Source organism: Leptodactylus fuscus, chromosome 2 (genome assembly GCF_031893055.1).
Source record: "Leptodactylus fuscus isolate aLepFus1 chromosome 2, aLepFus1.hap2, whole genome shotgun sequence".
NCBI lineage: Eukaryota > Metazoa > Chordata > Amphibia > Anura > Leptodactylidae > Leptodactylus > Leptodactylus fuscus.
Window position 1 is genome coordinate 89,640,489 of NC_134266.1, and position 13,497 is coordinate 89,653,985.

General features: G+C 39.9%; 1 protein-coding gene across 2 annotated transcripts in view; it reads left to right on the forward strand.

Moving 5' to 3' along the window:
* CNTN2 (contactin 2) overlaps nucleotides 1-13,497 on the forward strand; it is a 50,125-nt gene that overhangs the window by 14,817 nt on the left and 21,811 nt on the right. The window contains exons 2-8 of one of the 2 annotated variants that reach the window (XM_075264127.1): nucleotides 4,833-4,894; nucleotides 8,357-8,498; nucleotides 8,981-9,156; nucleotides 9,257-9,352; nucleotides 11,135-11,344; nucleotides 12,324-12,426; nucleotides 12,729-12,904. In XM_075264127.1, the coding sequence (XP_075120228.1) occupies nucleotides 4,840-4,894; nucleotides 8,357-8,498; nucleotides 8,981-9,156; nucleotides 9,257-9,352; nucleotides 11,135-11,344; nucleotides 12,324-12,426; nucleotides 12,729-12,904 (958 nt within the window). In that variant the 5' untranslated portion in view covers nucleotides 4,833-4,839. The remainder of the gene's footprint in view (nucleotides 1-4,832; nucleotides 4,895-8,356; nucleotides 8,499-8,980; nucleotides 9,157-9,256; nucleotides 9,353-11,134; nucleotides 11,345-12,323; nucleotides 12,427-12,728; nucleotides 12,905-13,497) is intronic. The other variant, XM_075264128.1, reaches the window with a different exon arrangement.

Below are 13,497 nucleotides of genomic sequence, written 5' to 3' on the forward strand. Positions count from 1 at the left end.
TTTATGGAGTGCTGAGCTCCACCCGGCCTGATTCATCGCTCCATAGACAGATGATGTGTATGGCCAAAGGCTCGCAAGTTTAATCTGAAAACAATTGCGGCACTATTGTCTTTCTACAGCAAGGCAATATGAGGCTTTGACTCTTCCCTCACAAAAGGATCATCTTTTGAAACAGGAATTATTTGATCTGCTTCACACCATCCACAATGGACCATTTTCAGCTGAAAATATAATATCTGTCTGGATACAATATTTAACATTTTTCCGAAGTTAATAATATAATAATAAATTTTATTTATATAGCACCAACATATTCCGCAGCGCTGTACAATTAGTAGGGTTCAGATACAGACAGAAAGATACATTACAAGAAAAGTCATTTCACATAATGGGACTGAGGGCCCTGCTCACAAGAGCTTACAATCTATGAGGTAGAGGGGGTGACACAAGAGGTAGCAGGGGCGGCATTGCTTATACAATGGTCAGACAATTTTGTAATAGAGGTTTGTCATTACACAAACATAAAACTTTGAGCCGTCACCAGTTGTGTCCTTTAACATGTGGATGGTGTTTGGACATATAGAGTTAGACTGAAATGGAATCATATCATGTGGGGTAATGTGGGAGCTGGAACAGAGGAGGGTTAAATTTTAGGGATTCTAATTATAGTACGGAAGGATTTACATTAGGAATTGTGATAGGCCTGTCTGAAAAGGTGTGTCTTTAATTTGCGCTTGAAGCTGTAGAAATTGGGAGTTAATCTGATTGTCCGGGGTAGAGCATTCCAGAGAAGTGGTGCAGCTCGGGAGAAGTCTTGTATACGAGCGTGGGAGGTTCTGATAATAGAGGATGTAAGTGTTAGGTCATTGAGTGAGCGGAGAGCACGGATTGGGCGGTAGACAGAGATGAGGAAGGAATTGTAGGGAGGTGCAGCATTATGGAGAGCCTTGTGGATGAGAGTGATAACTTTATATTTTATTCTACAATGAATAGGCAGCCAATGTAGCGACTGGCACAGACCAGAGGCATCGCTGTAGCGTCTACCCTGATAGATGAGCCTAGCCGCTGCATTCAGAATAGATTGTAGAGGGGAGAGTTTAGTGAGGGGAAGACCGATTAGTAAGGAGTTACAGTAGTCAAGGCGAGAATGAATCAGAGAGACAATAAGTGTCTTTAATGTATCTCTGGTAAGAAAAAGGTGTATTCTGGACATGTTTTTGAGGTGGAGGTGACATGAGCGTGCAAGTGATTCAATATGAGGGGTGAAGGAAAGGTCTGCGTCAAACATGACCCCGAGGCAGCCTGTAGTAAGGCCTGAGGGGAAGAAACAGCCTACAAATGATGCACTGAAAGTGCGGTCTGAGAGATAAGAGGAGAACCAGGAGAGCACAGTGTCATTGAGGCCGACTGAGAGGAGCATAGTGAGGAGGAGTTGATGGTCAACAGTGTCAAAAGCTGCAGAGAGGTCCAGAAGAATAAGAAGAGAGAAGTCACCATTAGATTTAGCCATTAGGAGATCATTGGAGACTTTTTTGAGGGCCGTTTCAGTAGAGTGCAGAGCAGGGAAACCAGATTGTAAGGGGTCAAGCAGAGAGTTAGCAGAGAAATAGCGGATTAAATGAGGATAGACCAGGCGTTCCAAGAGTTTAGAGATGAAGGGGAGGTTAGAGACGGGTCGATAGTTAGCAGCACAGGACGGGTCCAGGGAGGGTTTTTTCAGCAGCGGAGTTATAACAGCATGCTTGAAGGAGGATGGGAAGATTCCAGAAGAGATAGAGAGGTTAAATATTTTAGTAAGGTAAGTTGTGACAGCAGGCGACAGAGATTGGAGAAGGTGTGAGGGGAAGGGGTCACTACTGCAGGTTGTAGGGTGAGATGAAGAAAGTAGCGGAGAGACTTCCTCTTCTGTAGCAGTTTCAAAAGATGAGAATGGACAGTCTGAAGTGCGGTTGGTGAGGGGATCATTACTATGGTAGGTGATGGGATCAATGCCACCTGGGGCTTGGGTAGTTATTTCCTGATGGATCTTATCAATTTTATCATGGAAATAAGTGGCCAGGTCATCAGCACTAAGGTCTGTGAATGGCGTCTGCATCTTGGGTGTGAGTAAGGAGTTTCATATTCAGAAATATTTACAACTTTTGATGATCAAACATAAAAAATTTTAAATATTACATGTAAAAAAACCTTGCTGTTAATATTTGCTGTTTATTCTATAAAACAGATTTAAAAATTTCATTCAGGAATTAGTTAAAATGTTTAAACTTTCAATATTTTTTTGGAAACTTTAAAAGATTAAAGGGCCCACTTTATCTGGTAAAGCAGATAGAAATCCGCAAAAAAAAGAGCAATTCTTACTCCACGGGAAGGGAAGGCAGGAGAATATACACCCTCTACAGCTATGCTCTGAAACCAGAGAACACTGAGAACGGCTGTGTTGCCCCAAACTGCCATGCAGGAACACCCTCCTTCCCCCTCCCTCCTTTGAGTGATAGGGCCAGGGAATCATGCTAAAGTCTTACCTGGCCTTGTATTCTCACAATAAAACAGATTTGGAGCAACTAAGCTTTCCTCGTTGCCCAAGATTATTCATTTACATACTGTGAAATAAAAAAAATACCTCGGCAATGGAGGAATTAACTTGTATGGGGAAAAAGGCGTTACATTCTAGTGAGCCTGTCCTATCTAACTGTGTTGCTGGTATATTATGCTTGAACCTGGTGAAGACTCCCTTTTAAGTGATAACTTACATTTGCATTACACAGTATAGGAAAAGTGTGGTAACCCATTTGTAGCCTTCAGTGCTACCCTGTTATTTTTCAACCTCTTTCTTGCTGTCAAGAGCATTCAGCTGAGTATATCTGTTGTACGCTGTGAATACATAGAAGAGAAGGAACCTTTTAGAAAGGAACTCATTGAAGTCAATGGGAGGATCCATTCACACGGAGGAAAATGGTGAGGAATTTGGTGTGGAATTTCATTGCTGAAAAAAAAGCCTCCCATTGACTTCAATGCTAGCAGAAAAAGGAACCCATTGAAGTCAATGGGAGGCTTTTTTTTTCAGCGCTGAAATTTCACACCAAATTCAGTGCCATTTTCCTCCATGTGAATACACCCTTAGAAGTGGTTGCCTAGGACAGAAGAGCTTGGTGTTTGCCTCTGTTTCCACACCTACAGTATATTGTTACCCAGTTTACTTTCACTGCTGTTTATAAACCTTTATGTAAAATATAGCTCTGATTAAATATATATATATAAAAAAAACCCATAAATATAAAAATCTTAATAGGTTCAGAGGTAGACAGAGGGACAATATAACCCCAGTAAACAAACACTCAGATAGTGGCCACCTCAATTTACTCGAGCACAAAAGTCAATGCATCTCCCATTTTCACACTTGCCAACTTTTCTATGTTGGCTTCTGACACGTTTCGCCCAACAAACGTGGGCTTCGTTGTGTGTGTTTTTTTTGGTTTTTGTATCGATGGGAATATTGGGCCAAAATCCCATGCAGTGTAATGTCTCATGGTTACTATGATTTATATGTGATATTTTATTGTACTATGATAGCAAACTAGAATCATCAGTGGTAAACAAAGAACATTTATTAAAGCAAACAGATGATATATAATAATTTATCATTGCATCATTTCTTAGTAATCGCTTTGACTCATCAGATCTGGCTATAAAATATTATGAAGGAAATGATAAAATGGATTATAGCTGCTATGTCTACAGAATGTCTGCACTTAGGGATATGCTCTGAAGACACATTCCTTGGAATGTCTTGTTTAGTCTAAGGTCAAGGTCAATACAAGATCAGAAGTAATATCAGATAGTACGGATTACTCATGGACATCCCCAGAGGTTGCATCCATCTGCAATATTCATAATGGATATTCACAATAACACTAATAGGTCATCATACATCTATCGCTTGCCACAAAGGGAATGTTGGGACATGAAGATTTCATCAATGCATCATCAGGAGGAAGGAATAACTTAGTGATGGGAACCGTGGGAAGCTGCTTTGATGATGATGATGATTATTAATTATTATTATTATTATTATTATTATTTTAATTCTGGAGACTACACTCTGTGCCCTATCTTCTGTTTCATTCTTCAGGCTTCTCTATGGCATGTCCCGTGTAATACAATAAAATCTCTTTTAGACAACCTCACAAATTTAGTCCATATGATGTATACCATCTCATATGGATGGCTGACTTTGCAATGAAAAATGCTCTTCTAGAGTAGTGACGTATAAAAAGTCTTGTGGGCCATGGTGCAAATTTTTACCCACCCCCTACCCAGCGGTGCCCCCCCTCACAGAATTAAATGCTCAACAGTGCCCCCTACAGTGTTATATGCTCTCAATAGCCCTCGTCCGCTCCGTTGCTATTATTATACTGTGGAGTCTCCTCAGACCCCAGAAACGGGGTCCTTTTCATTTACAATATATATAGTGGTTGGGGAAGCAGTCTTTCCCCCTACATAGTGATATGGGGCCCCGCCCACCTCTAGCTGGCCGCAGGCCCCGTACCCCGCTGAGCCCGGTTGCACTCCCTGCGACCATGATTGTTACACCACTGTACTAGAGAGGTGGAGCTCTCAAAGAAGTGGGGTAATATACATAACATTTTTAAGGGAATTAAACATTCATCACACAATAATTTGGTCTACATGCGCTTGGTCATCTCAAAGAAGTGGTGCAATATCACTGTACTGATAAATGGGAAATGATACCGTACATGGATTCAGTTTGCCTCTACAGTTGTTGCCTCTGTTGCTCCTCTTGCAAGTTACAAGTCTATTTTCTCTCTGTGTAGAAGCGCCATGCTGCCTCCTTCCTCTGCCTTCTTCCTGTCCTCTGTTCTTCTCTGCTGTTCAGGTAAGTTCAGGATCTTTAGCTTTATTTTCATCAGTCTATTTCATATTTTACTTTCAATCTGCTGTATTTCATTATAAGAAACTTTCTGTCTCTTGTGTGTACTGTGTCCTATCTTCCTAAGGTTTCTTGGACATGTAATGTTTAGAAGACTGTGCTACTGCATGGAGTTCCTGTGGCTCAGTACTGCAGAGCCAAAAAGATGTGTGCTGCCATATGTTTTTTTGTATGTCTCTGTATAAACATGGAGGCATACAGAGGTACAGTATGACCACATACAAAGGTTTATGAAGATATATTAAAAGTTATGTTTTAGCCCAATTTTCAGTATAAATTCCTTGCCATTTTCTAACTGATGTGATAAACACACAGGTGCACATCTGCCTGGTAACGAGCGGCACCCGTGTGTCCATCACATGACCATGGACTGTACATCACATGATCATTTTCAGAATTTTATCCACTAGAACTATGAATGACAGTAATGATAATGCAGGGTGTGTGAGTGGAGGTTGCAGTGGTAAGCACATGGATATACTATTGTTTTTTGTACTATTTTTGTATATGGTGTCACTTTTATAGGTACTTTATCTCACACAGAAATGAGTCCATGTTTCGGTGTTTATAGGTGGTAACTTGATGCAATATATCCACTTCTCATAGTCTTACTACATCTATTTACTAATAATGACATTTTGGTAGTTTGGAGGACTCTATATTTATATTACTGTATATCTCCCTATTAAGGAGTATGTCAGAGGGTTCCAGCTACTTTGGATTGATATTATATTACTTTACTAAGGACTATATTCTGAGCATTTGAAATACACTCCAACATGTATTAACCCCTTGAATACCTAATCTATTTAATGTGAGACAACCTCAATTCACACCATAAGCTTTGGTACTGATGGCATCTACATATATGTATTTAATGCATACAGTTTTGTACTTCTTATCATCCAAACGTTGTTGTATTTGATTATCTATACATGTGTGGGATTACTATACATTGTGCTGCGGTGAGATCTCCACTCATATCAATGCAATTTTAATTGTTTTTATTGTCTCGTTTTTTTTCTTTGATAATTATAATAAAATTCATCTATTTATTGAAAATACTATTTTTGTGGTTATATTCTTTACTTCATACAGATACCAAATAGGTCCAAAATGAATGACAGTAAGCAGAGATCTAGAAAACTGAGGAATTGATACAGAAAGTATATTGCGAAATTGTATATCTTTTTATAAATACAAACAATAACATTTGTTTCTCAATATTGGTCTTATAGTGGCCAACCCCTTTAACCACTTCCATACTCTGTACCAGGCCAATTTGTGGTTCAGGACCAGACACATTTTCGGGTATTTTGTATGTTTGTATTGAGGGCTATCACATTTTTATCATTTAGGTCATTCAACTAATATTTCCGTCTTTTTTCGGGGACACATAGGGCTTTATTTTTATGTTGTTTTTATTTCTGCAGGTGTTTTCAATCTTTTTACATCAAGGAAAATATAAACAAAAGATCGAAAACATTTCTGGTTTTCACTTTAATTTATTTTTTTTATTTAATAGCACAAAGTGCTACTAAAAAACTTTTTAAGGCTGAGGCCCCATGTTTTGTTGCAGTTCTATAAGCCAAAGCCAAGAGTGGCTGCAAAAGGAATGGAAAATACATAGGAAGTTCTTATACCTCTACCTTCTGCTCAATCTACTTCTGGCTTTGGCTCAAAGAACTAGGGAAAAAAATGTGCAACAAAAAAAGCTGTATTTTCGCAATGTGGGGCCTGACTCTAAAATAGTTTTTCCTCTCCATTACGGTAATTTTTATTTTGTATGCTGTTGTCGGGGTGGGGCTAAAACCTGTAAAAATGGCATGTTATTGATATATATATTTTTAATTAATTTATTTCATTTTTTTTTTTTTACATTGTGTTCCCTTAAGGTCATCTTTGGGGACATCTAATCAGTTGGGGTTTTTTTGTGGAGGAGGCTGATTTTCCCTGTACCTTGGGCTGGTACATTTAACCCCAGTTACAGGAGGAATACAGCCTCCTGCCTATTACTATAGGGCTGATCCTATGGGACCCAGAAGCTCTAACAGGCTCTGATCCTGGCGGATCACATGGCCGCTAGGCCTTTGGGGAGCTGCATTATGGTGGTGCCTGTAGCTATGTTATACAGCGCTGGACATACAGCCATATCGGTTGTGACTAGAGATGAGCGAAAGCTATTCGAAATGGCCGTTTTGAATAGCACGCTCCCATAGGAACAAATGGATGCAGCCGGCGTCCGGCCACTTAACCCCCTGCGCGCTGGCTGCATCCATTAATTCCTATGGAACTGTGCTATTCGAAACGGCCGTTTCAAATAGTATTCGCTCATCTCTAGTTGTGACCATTAATCAATCTTCTAAGATACTAATGGTAATTTCCATTATATTAACATCAGTGGCATAACTTCTATCTTCGAGCCTCTTCAATGATGTCACAGGCCACTGAGGCTTGTAATTGGGCTTCAGTGTTCACATGAGTTAAGCTGATGTCATTATGAACTGTGACTCTGGCATGACCCACGTGACTGATGAGACCTGTAATTAGTCTGTGATATCTATAACGAGGCCCAAAGACCTGATTTCAGAGCACAGGAAAATTTTATGTTTGATCACCTTCTTTGGGCCTCCACTCTTATATTCTGGGGTCTAAAGATACCCCAGAGTATAATAATAGCATTTTTGTTTCAGACTTGTTTGGTCCAAACAAAACCGCTGGACGAATGGGTTCGCCCAACAAATACTCTCTGCCTCTACCTTAGTTGCCGATCCTTGCTCCTGCTGATGGTTGCCTCTGTTTACCCTTCAGCCTCCAGGAGAGCTTTTGCCTCACAATTAATAGTGTCAGCAATGTCCTGATGTTGTTCAGCATTGTGATGTGGGGCACATGGGGCCCCCTCAGACGCTGAAGGGGAAGAGGAGACATCCGTGGACAGGAGCAGGGATAAGTAACTAAAGAGGGGCATTTACCTGCTGGAGTAATCCACAGGTAATGGCATGTAGATAAAAAATTTTAAAAAAGGAGGAGGGAGCCCATCGGGCCACGTAAGGTCACAGCCCAGCAGCTGCCACTGATCCACACATTCAATCAATAACAAAGTTGCAATGGCTGAGTGCACGGTGCTGTTCTTTCCTGGGTGTGCTACTATTTAAGGCAAGATAAGATCCATAATTTCTAATAGTAGTTACTACATCCATAATTCAGTGGCATATTTTTACAGCACAGATGAATCTTAATGGAAAAGGAGCTATATGTGATATTTCATCATAGTGATGGCCATTCTGAGGTCTGTTACAAGAGCTATAAGATTAACCTTTGGGGGTGTCCTGTACTGTATTGCTCTGTACACTGAAGTCAACATACCTATTGCTGTTCTTTAAAATATAGCATATTTTTCCAATTTAGCCTTTAACCCAATAAAAGGATCAGGTGGAAGATATGGACCAGTGTTTGAGGAGCAGCCACAGAACACCTTGTTTCCAGAGGGGTCAGAAGAACAACTCACCCTGGCTTGCCGTGCCCGTTCCATCCCTCCTGCCACATACAGGTATTAAAGGGGTTTCCCAGCCCAAAGGACTTTACATACAGATAACCTATCCACAGGATAAGTCATGAGCATGTGTTATGAGGGGTCTGACTCTCAAACTCCGCACAGATTAGCTGTTCCAGCAGTCTCCAGGTACAGAAAGCTGGTGAAAGAATAATAATAGCAGCGGTGCTGCAGTTCCCTGGAACCACTGCTATATGGTGGACAGGGCTATTTTACGTCACTTCTAATTATCGCATAGGAGGAGAATGCACATATTCCCTTCCACTACATCACCTGGAATCTGCCGGAATAGCTGATCTGTGCAGGGTCCTGGTGTCTAGGTCATCAGTATGAAAACAAGAGCTCGTATCACAGATTTAACCTTATTTTTGTAAATAAATTGAAAATAATAAGATCATGGTATCAGCCTATGACTTCAATTCATTGCGAAGCCTACATTGTATAGCACTTAGATATGTTCTTTTCTGGTCGGCCTGCAGGTGGAAGCTCAATGGCACAGATCTCAACCTTTCAGCCAATTCCAGCTATCAACTAGTAGGAGGGAATCTGGCCATCTCTAACCCATTACAGTCTAAGCATACGGGAACCTATCAGTGTGTAGCCTCTAACAGTAGGGGTACAGTGCTGAGCAATGAGGCCTCACTGCGCTTTGGATGTAAGTCTCCGTAAGGGGTGTATACTGTATTAACTCTTTGTTGGCTTATAAACAATTATTAGTCAAACTATATTCTTTTGTTCTTTTCCTTATACCTCAGATTTACATGAATTCCCACCGGACGAGAGGGATACAGTTAAAACAACAGAAGGATGGGGAGTTATGTTACCATGTAATCCTCCACAGCACTACCCTGGTAATTCTTCTATCAGGCTGGATCTCCTGTCTGTCTGTCTGTACATCTGTACTGCATCATGTCGGGTTTTTTTCAGTAAATTCAGTGATCCTTATCCTCAGTCAGCAATAGAATAGGATACGGGGTGAGAATTTACATTCATGAGGGCATATGTGATATGGATAAAGACAGCTTGGAAATGATGATGAGTGGCAGAAATTACCAAACCCTTGCCCCTGTGTATTAACAATCTAAAGGCGTCAGAATCTTATTATATTCTCCCAGACGTGACACTTCATATATTGTCCTTTTGGCTGTAGACTTCTTACTATGCCCTTCAACATGATATAAAACAAATGGAGATGGCAGGAGCTTAGGGAAAAAATAAAGTATCAGAACAAAGAGTAAAGCAGAGAGAAAGCCCTTGTCACCTGCTAATCCATGCAGCCACATAGCGGGTGTCACATCTCCTGCTGTGAGCTACATCCCCGAACATCTGCTGACCCTAGAGTAATATTACTGGAAGTCTTAATAAAGCAATGAGTAAATGAATTCACTGGTGGCACACGGCTATCTGAGAGTAAAGAAATAATTATTACTTTATAAATATACTTCATGCTGTAAATGACTACATTGTTATAGTTTTATAATAAAAATACAGCACAAGAATCGCTATTGTACCTTTGTAATCTACTAGATATACAGTAATAATCTAGAATCCCCCTGCTGGGAGCAAAGTGTGAATGTCAGGTTTACTTATAATAAGCTGGAGTGTAGCTGACACAGTTTGAGTATATTTAGATGATATTACTGGCACAGCACTGCAATGTGGCACGGTAGTATAGGATATTGCCACGGTTCATACTGGTAAGCATTCATTTATGGTATAATACATATATTATAGGACAGAATCTGTAACGTACATCGAATAAAGTTGCAGCTCAAGCAGCTTCTAAGCCCTAGTTCAATACTTATACTATAGACTGACCACTCTATATAAGATGTAGGTATGTTGTCTGTGAATCATGCACTGTCTATCACGGGTGTCATTGCCAATTACTTTGTACATTGGAAATGTAGAAAAATACAGTAGATATACATAATAAAAAATAAGACAGCAGCGGCCTTGAACACCCTTTATAAGAATAGGAAATACAAATAGAAAGTTAATACCTTACCAAGTGATGCATGGACAACGTCCCAACGCGCGTTTCACCTGATCTGGCTTCCTCAGGGGGGTATGAGATCAGGCGAAACGCGCTTTGGAGTGTTGTCCATGCATCACTTGGTAAGGTTCTGGTATTAACTTTCTATTTGTATTTCCTATTCTTATAAGGGGTGTTCTATGTAGCCTTACATTCAATCTGGTCACCATGATTTAGCCATTGGTCCATTATTATGTATTGTACATAAGATATTGGTGATTGTATATACTACTGGCACTATGTCTTCAGTCCCCCCCTTTTATCAGTGATTGTTCATATCATTTACCACACTGACCTGTATGCTGTTTTTTTTTTCTTTTGGATGTGTTCTCCTTTCTCCTTTTTTCTATTTTTTTATTTACGGTACTTGTGTTTTATGCATTCATTATTAATAAACTTTGTTATATTTTTTTTTATAAATTGTGTTTGGGTAGTCTTTTTTTGACAAATGTATTCACTGTTTTGTAGTTAGTTGACAAAATTGCTAAAAGCCTGACAGTACAAGGCTGTACAAGGCAGTCACACTTTTATTCTTGTTTCTCCACCAGGATTTCTCTAATCTCTGGAAATATTTCACTTTACTGCAAATATTTTACAGGTTTGTCATACAGATGGCTGCTGAATGAGTTCCCAGTATTTCTGCCCACTGACAGCAGGAGATTTGTGTCTCAAGTGACAGGGAATTTATACATTGCCCGCACAGATGCCCAGGATGAAGGAGGATATTCCTGTCTGACCACCAGCCACATTGCTTTTACGACCAAAAGCGTTTACAGTAGCTTTACCCGGCTTAGCGTCACTCCGGAAGGTGAGGACTGAGGCTTTGGCTCAATGTTATCAGAAAGGTCAACCATAAGACTGAATTAACGCGTACCTAAACTTTAGAACACCTTTGGATTTTCTAGCAGTATTAATACATTTTACAATGGCTTTTGGCTTCTTTCCATGGTTTTTGCACTGAAATCCACTTTCTGTCACCTGTTTCTCTTTAGAAATCTGCGCTGCTTCTGACAGGGAGTGTTATAAAAATCTAAGATAAAAGTGTTTAAGGTGACTCATCCCCTCCCCCCTACAGCTTTTCTGTATTACACCCCATCTCCACCATACTTCCTGCCTGAAGCAGTGATTATTTCTAATGAGAGAAACAGGGGGCATGGCTACCCCTCTCATTCCTGGTTACTAGCAGGACTTTCCCCTTATTCCTAGATCCAACATGGCTACCCTTTCCATTTTCTTCTTTCACTGCTAACCTTTACAAGACTTGCTGACATTTCATAGGCCAAAATCTGAACTTTAAAGCCCACCTGGGAACACCCCATAAAATGCCCATTTTGATATGGGACACTCCTAAATCTGTCAATTTTGTGATCCAGTTTCTGAGATTATTCTGGCAATAGTGGGACTGTGGACATGTAGCACATTAGTGGCAGATTTCTCTTACTTGCTGCAGTCCAGTGATACGGCACAGCACAATATTTCTCATGTAGTGTAAATTTGTCCACTGTATAGTCCTTTCAAAGGGGATCCCACTGAAAAATTTGCTCAAAAAAGTGGTCTTTGGTTGGGTAAGTGGGATGGTCTGCTGATAGAGAGGTAGCTTTCACAGAGTATAATGGGAGGAAAATCGGAAGGGGGAAGAGGTCTTCTCAAAAGAGTAGTCTTCTGGAGAAAGTCCTGGCCGAAATTCAAAACTTGTTCAAATGTTTGGGTACACTTTAATAATAGAATTAATGCAATGAATGAGTTCCTTAAATAATGTAATAAGGTCTAGGTTTTTTATCTTGCAGCAGAACCCCGGTTATACGCCCCCAGTATTAAAGTGCGTTTCCCAGCAGAGACATACACTCTGTCTAGGCAGTCGGTTACATTGGAATGTTTTGCATTTGGAAAGTAAGTACCTTCACTTTTTTACAGTTTGTATACAGAAGTGTCTGTCCTTAGATAAGAGTTTATGGCAAAATAGACTGTGAAAGACTAGACTAGTTCCATAATCCTTTGTGGGGAACCTGCCATTAATGCTAATATCATGCTGTACCGTGCTACATGGCTGTCTTACATAAGAGTATCCCACATAATAGATTTATATACCAGAGCGGATAATGATGTATTGTGATAGGGTAGACAATGAAACTCTTTCTGGCCTGGATTTGCCTTATGTAGTTTTCATTTACAACATTGAATATCATTTATAGCCCGGTGCCTCGAATTCGATGGAGGAAAGTAGATACATCACAGCCCCCTCAATGGTTTGCGTCAGACCCTGTTCTGCACATTGAAAGCGTCAGCTTTGAGGATGATGGAACCTATGAGTGTGAAGCTGAGAACGCTAAAGGCAGGGATACTTACCAAGGCCGCGTGATAGTGCAAGGTAAGTAGTCACTGTACATTGCACGTTTCTTTCATTATTTGAGAACGGCTTCTTTAGATTTATTCTGTGATATTTATTGTGTGATATATGTTTATTATCCATATCCCCTGCATAAATATACTGTAAAGATAAAATTATGACTCTCGGCAGCCACCACTGGAGGCAGCATAAGGTCTTACTGCATTACTTATCTCCTTCATTTAAGATTCGATTTTCCTTTTTCATTTATTTCTCCTGCTTTTTTCTAACTATATTTTTACTTTTATATGAGGGCTTGTTTTCTGCAGGACATATTGTACTTCCCTGCTGCCACCATTTAATATTCCATGCAATATACTGGGAAACCAGAAACATTTCTAAGGGATTAAACTTGGAAAAAAACCCCCTCAATTTCCTATGGGTTTTAATTTTATGGCATTTACTGAGTGGTTAAAATGGCAGGATCAAATTTTTTTGCAGACCAATATCATGGCGATACCAAATTCTAATAGATTTTGTCATGTTTTAATAAAAAAAAAATGTAAACCTAAGCAAAAATAATCACCATATTCTGACCAATAACTTTTATAACTTTCTATCCACTGATCTTTTTT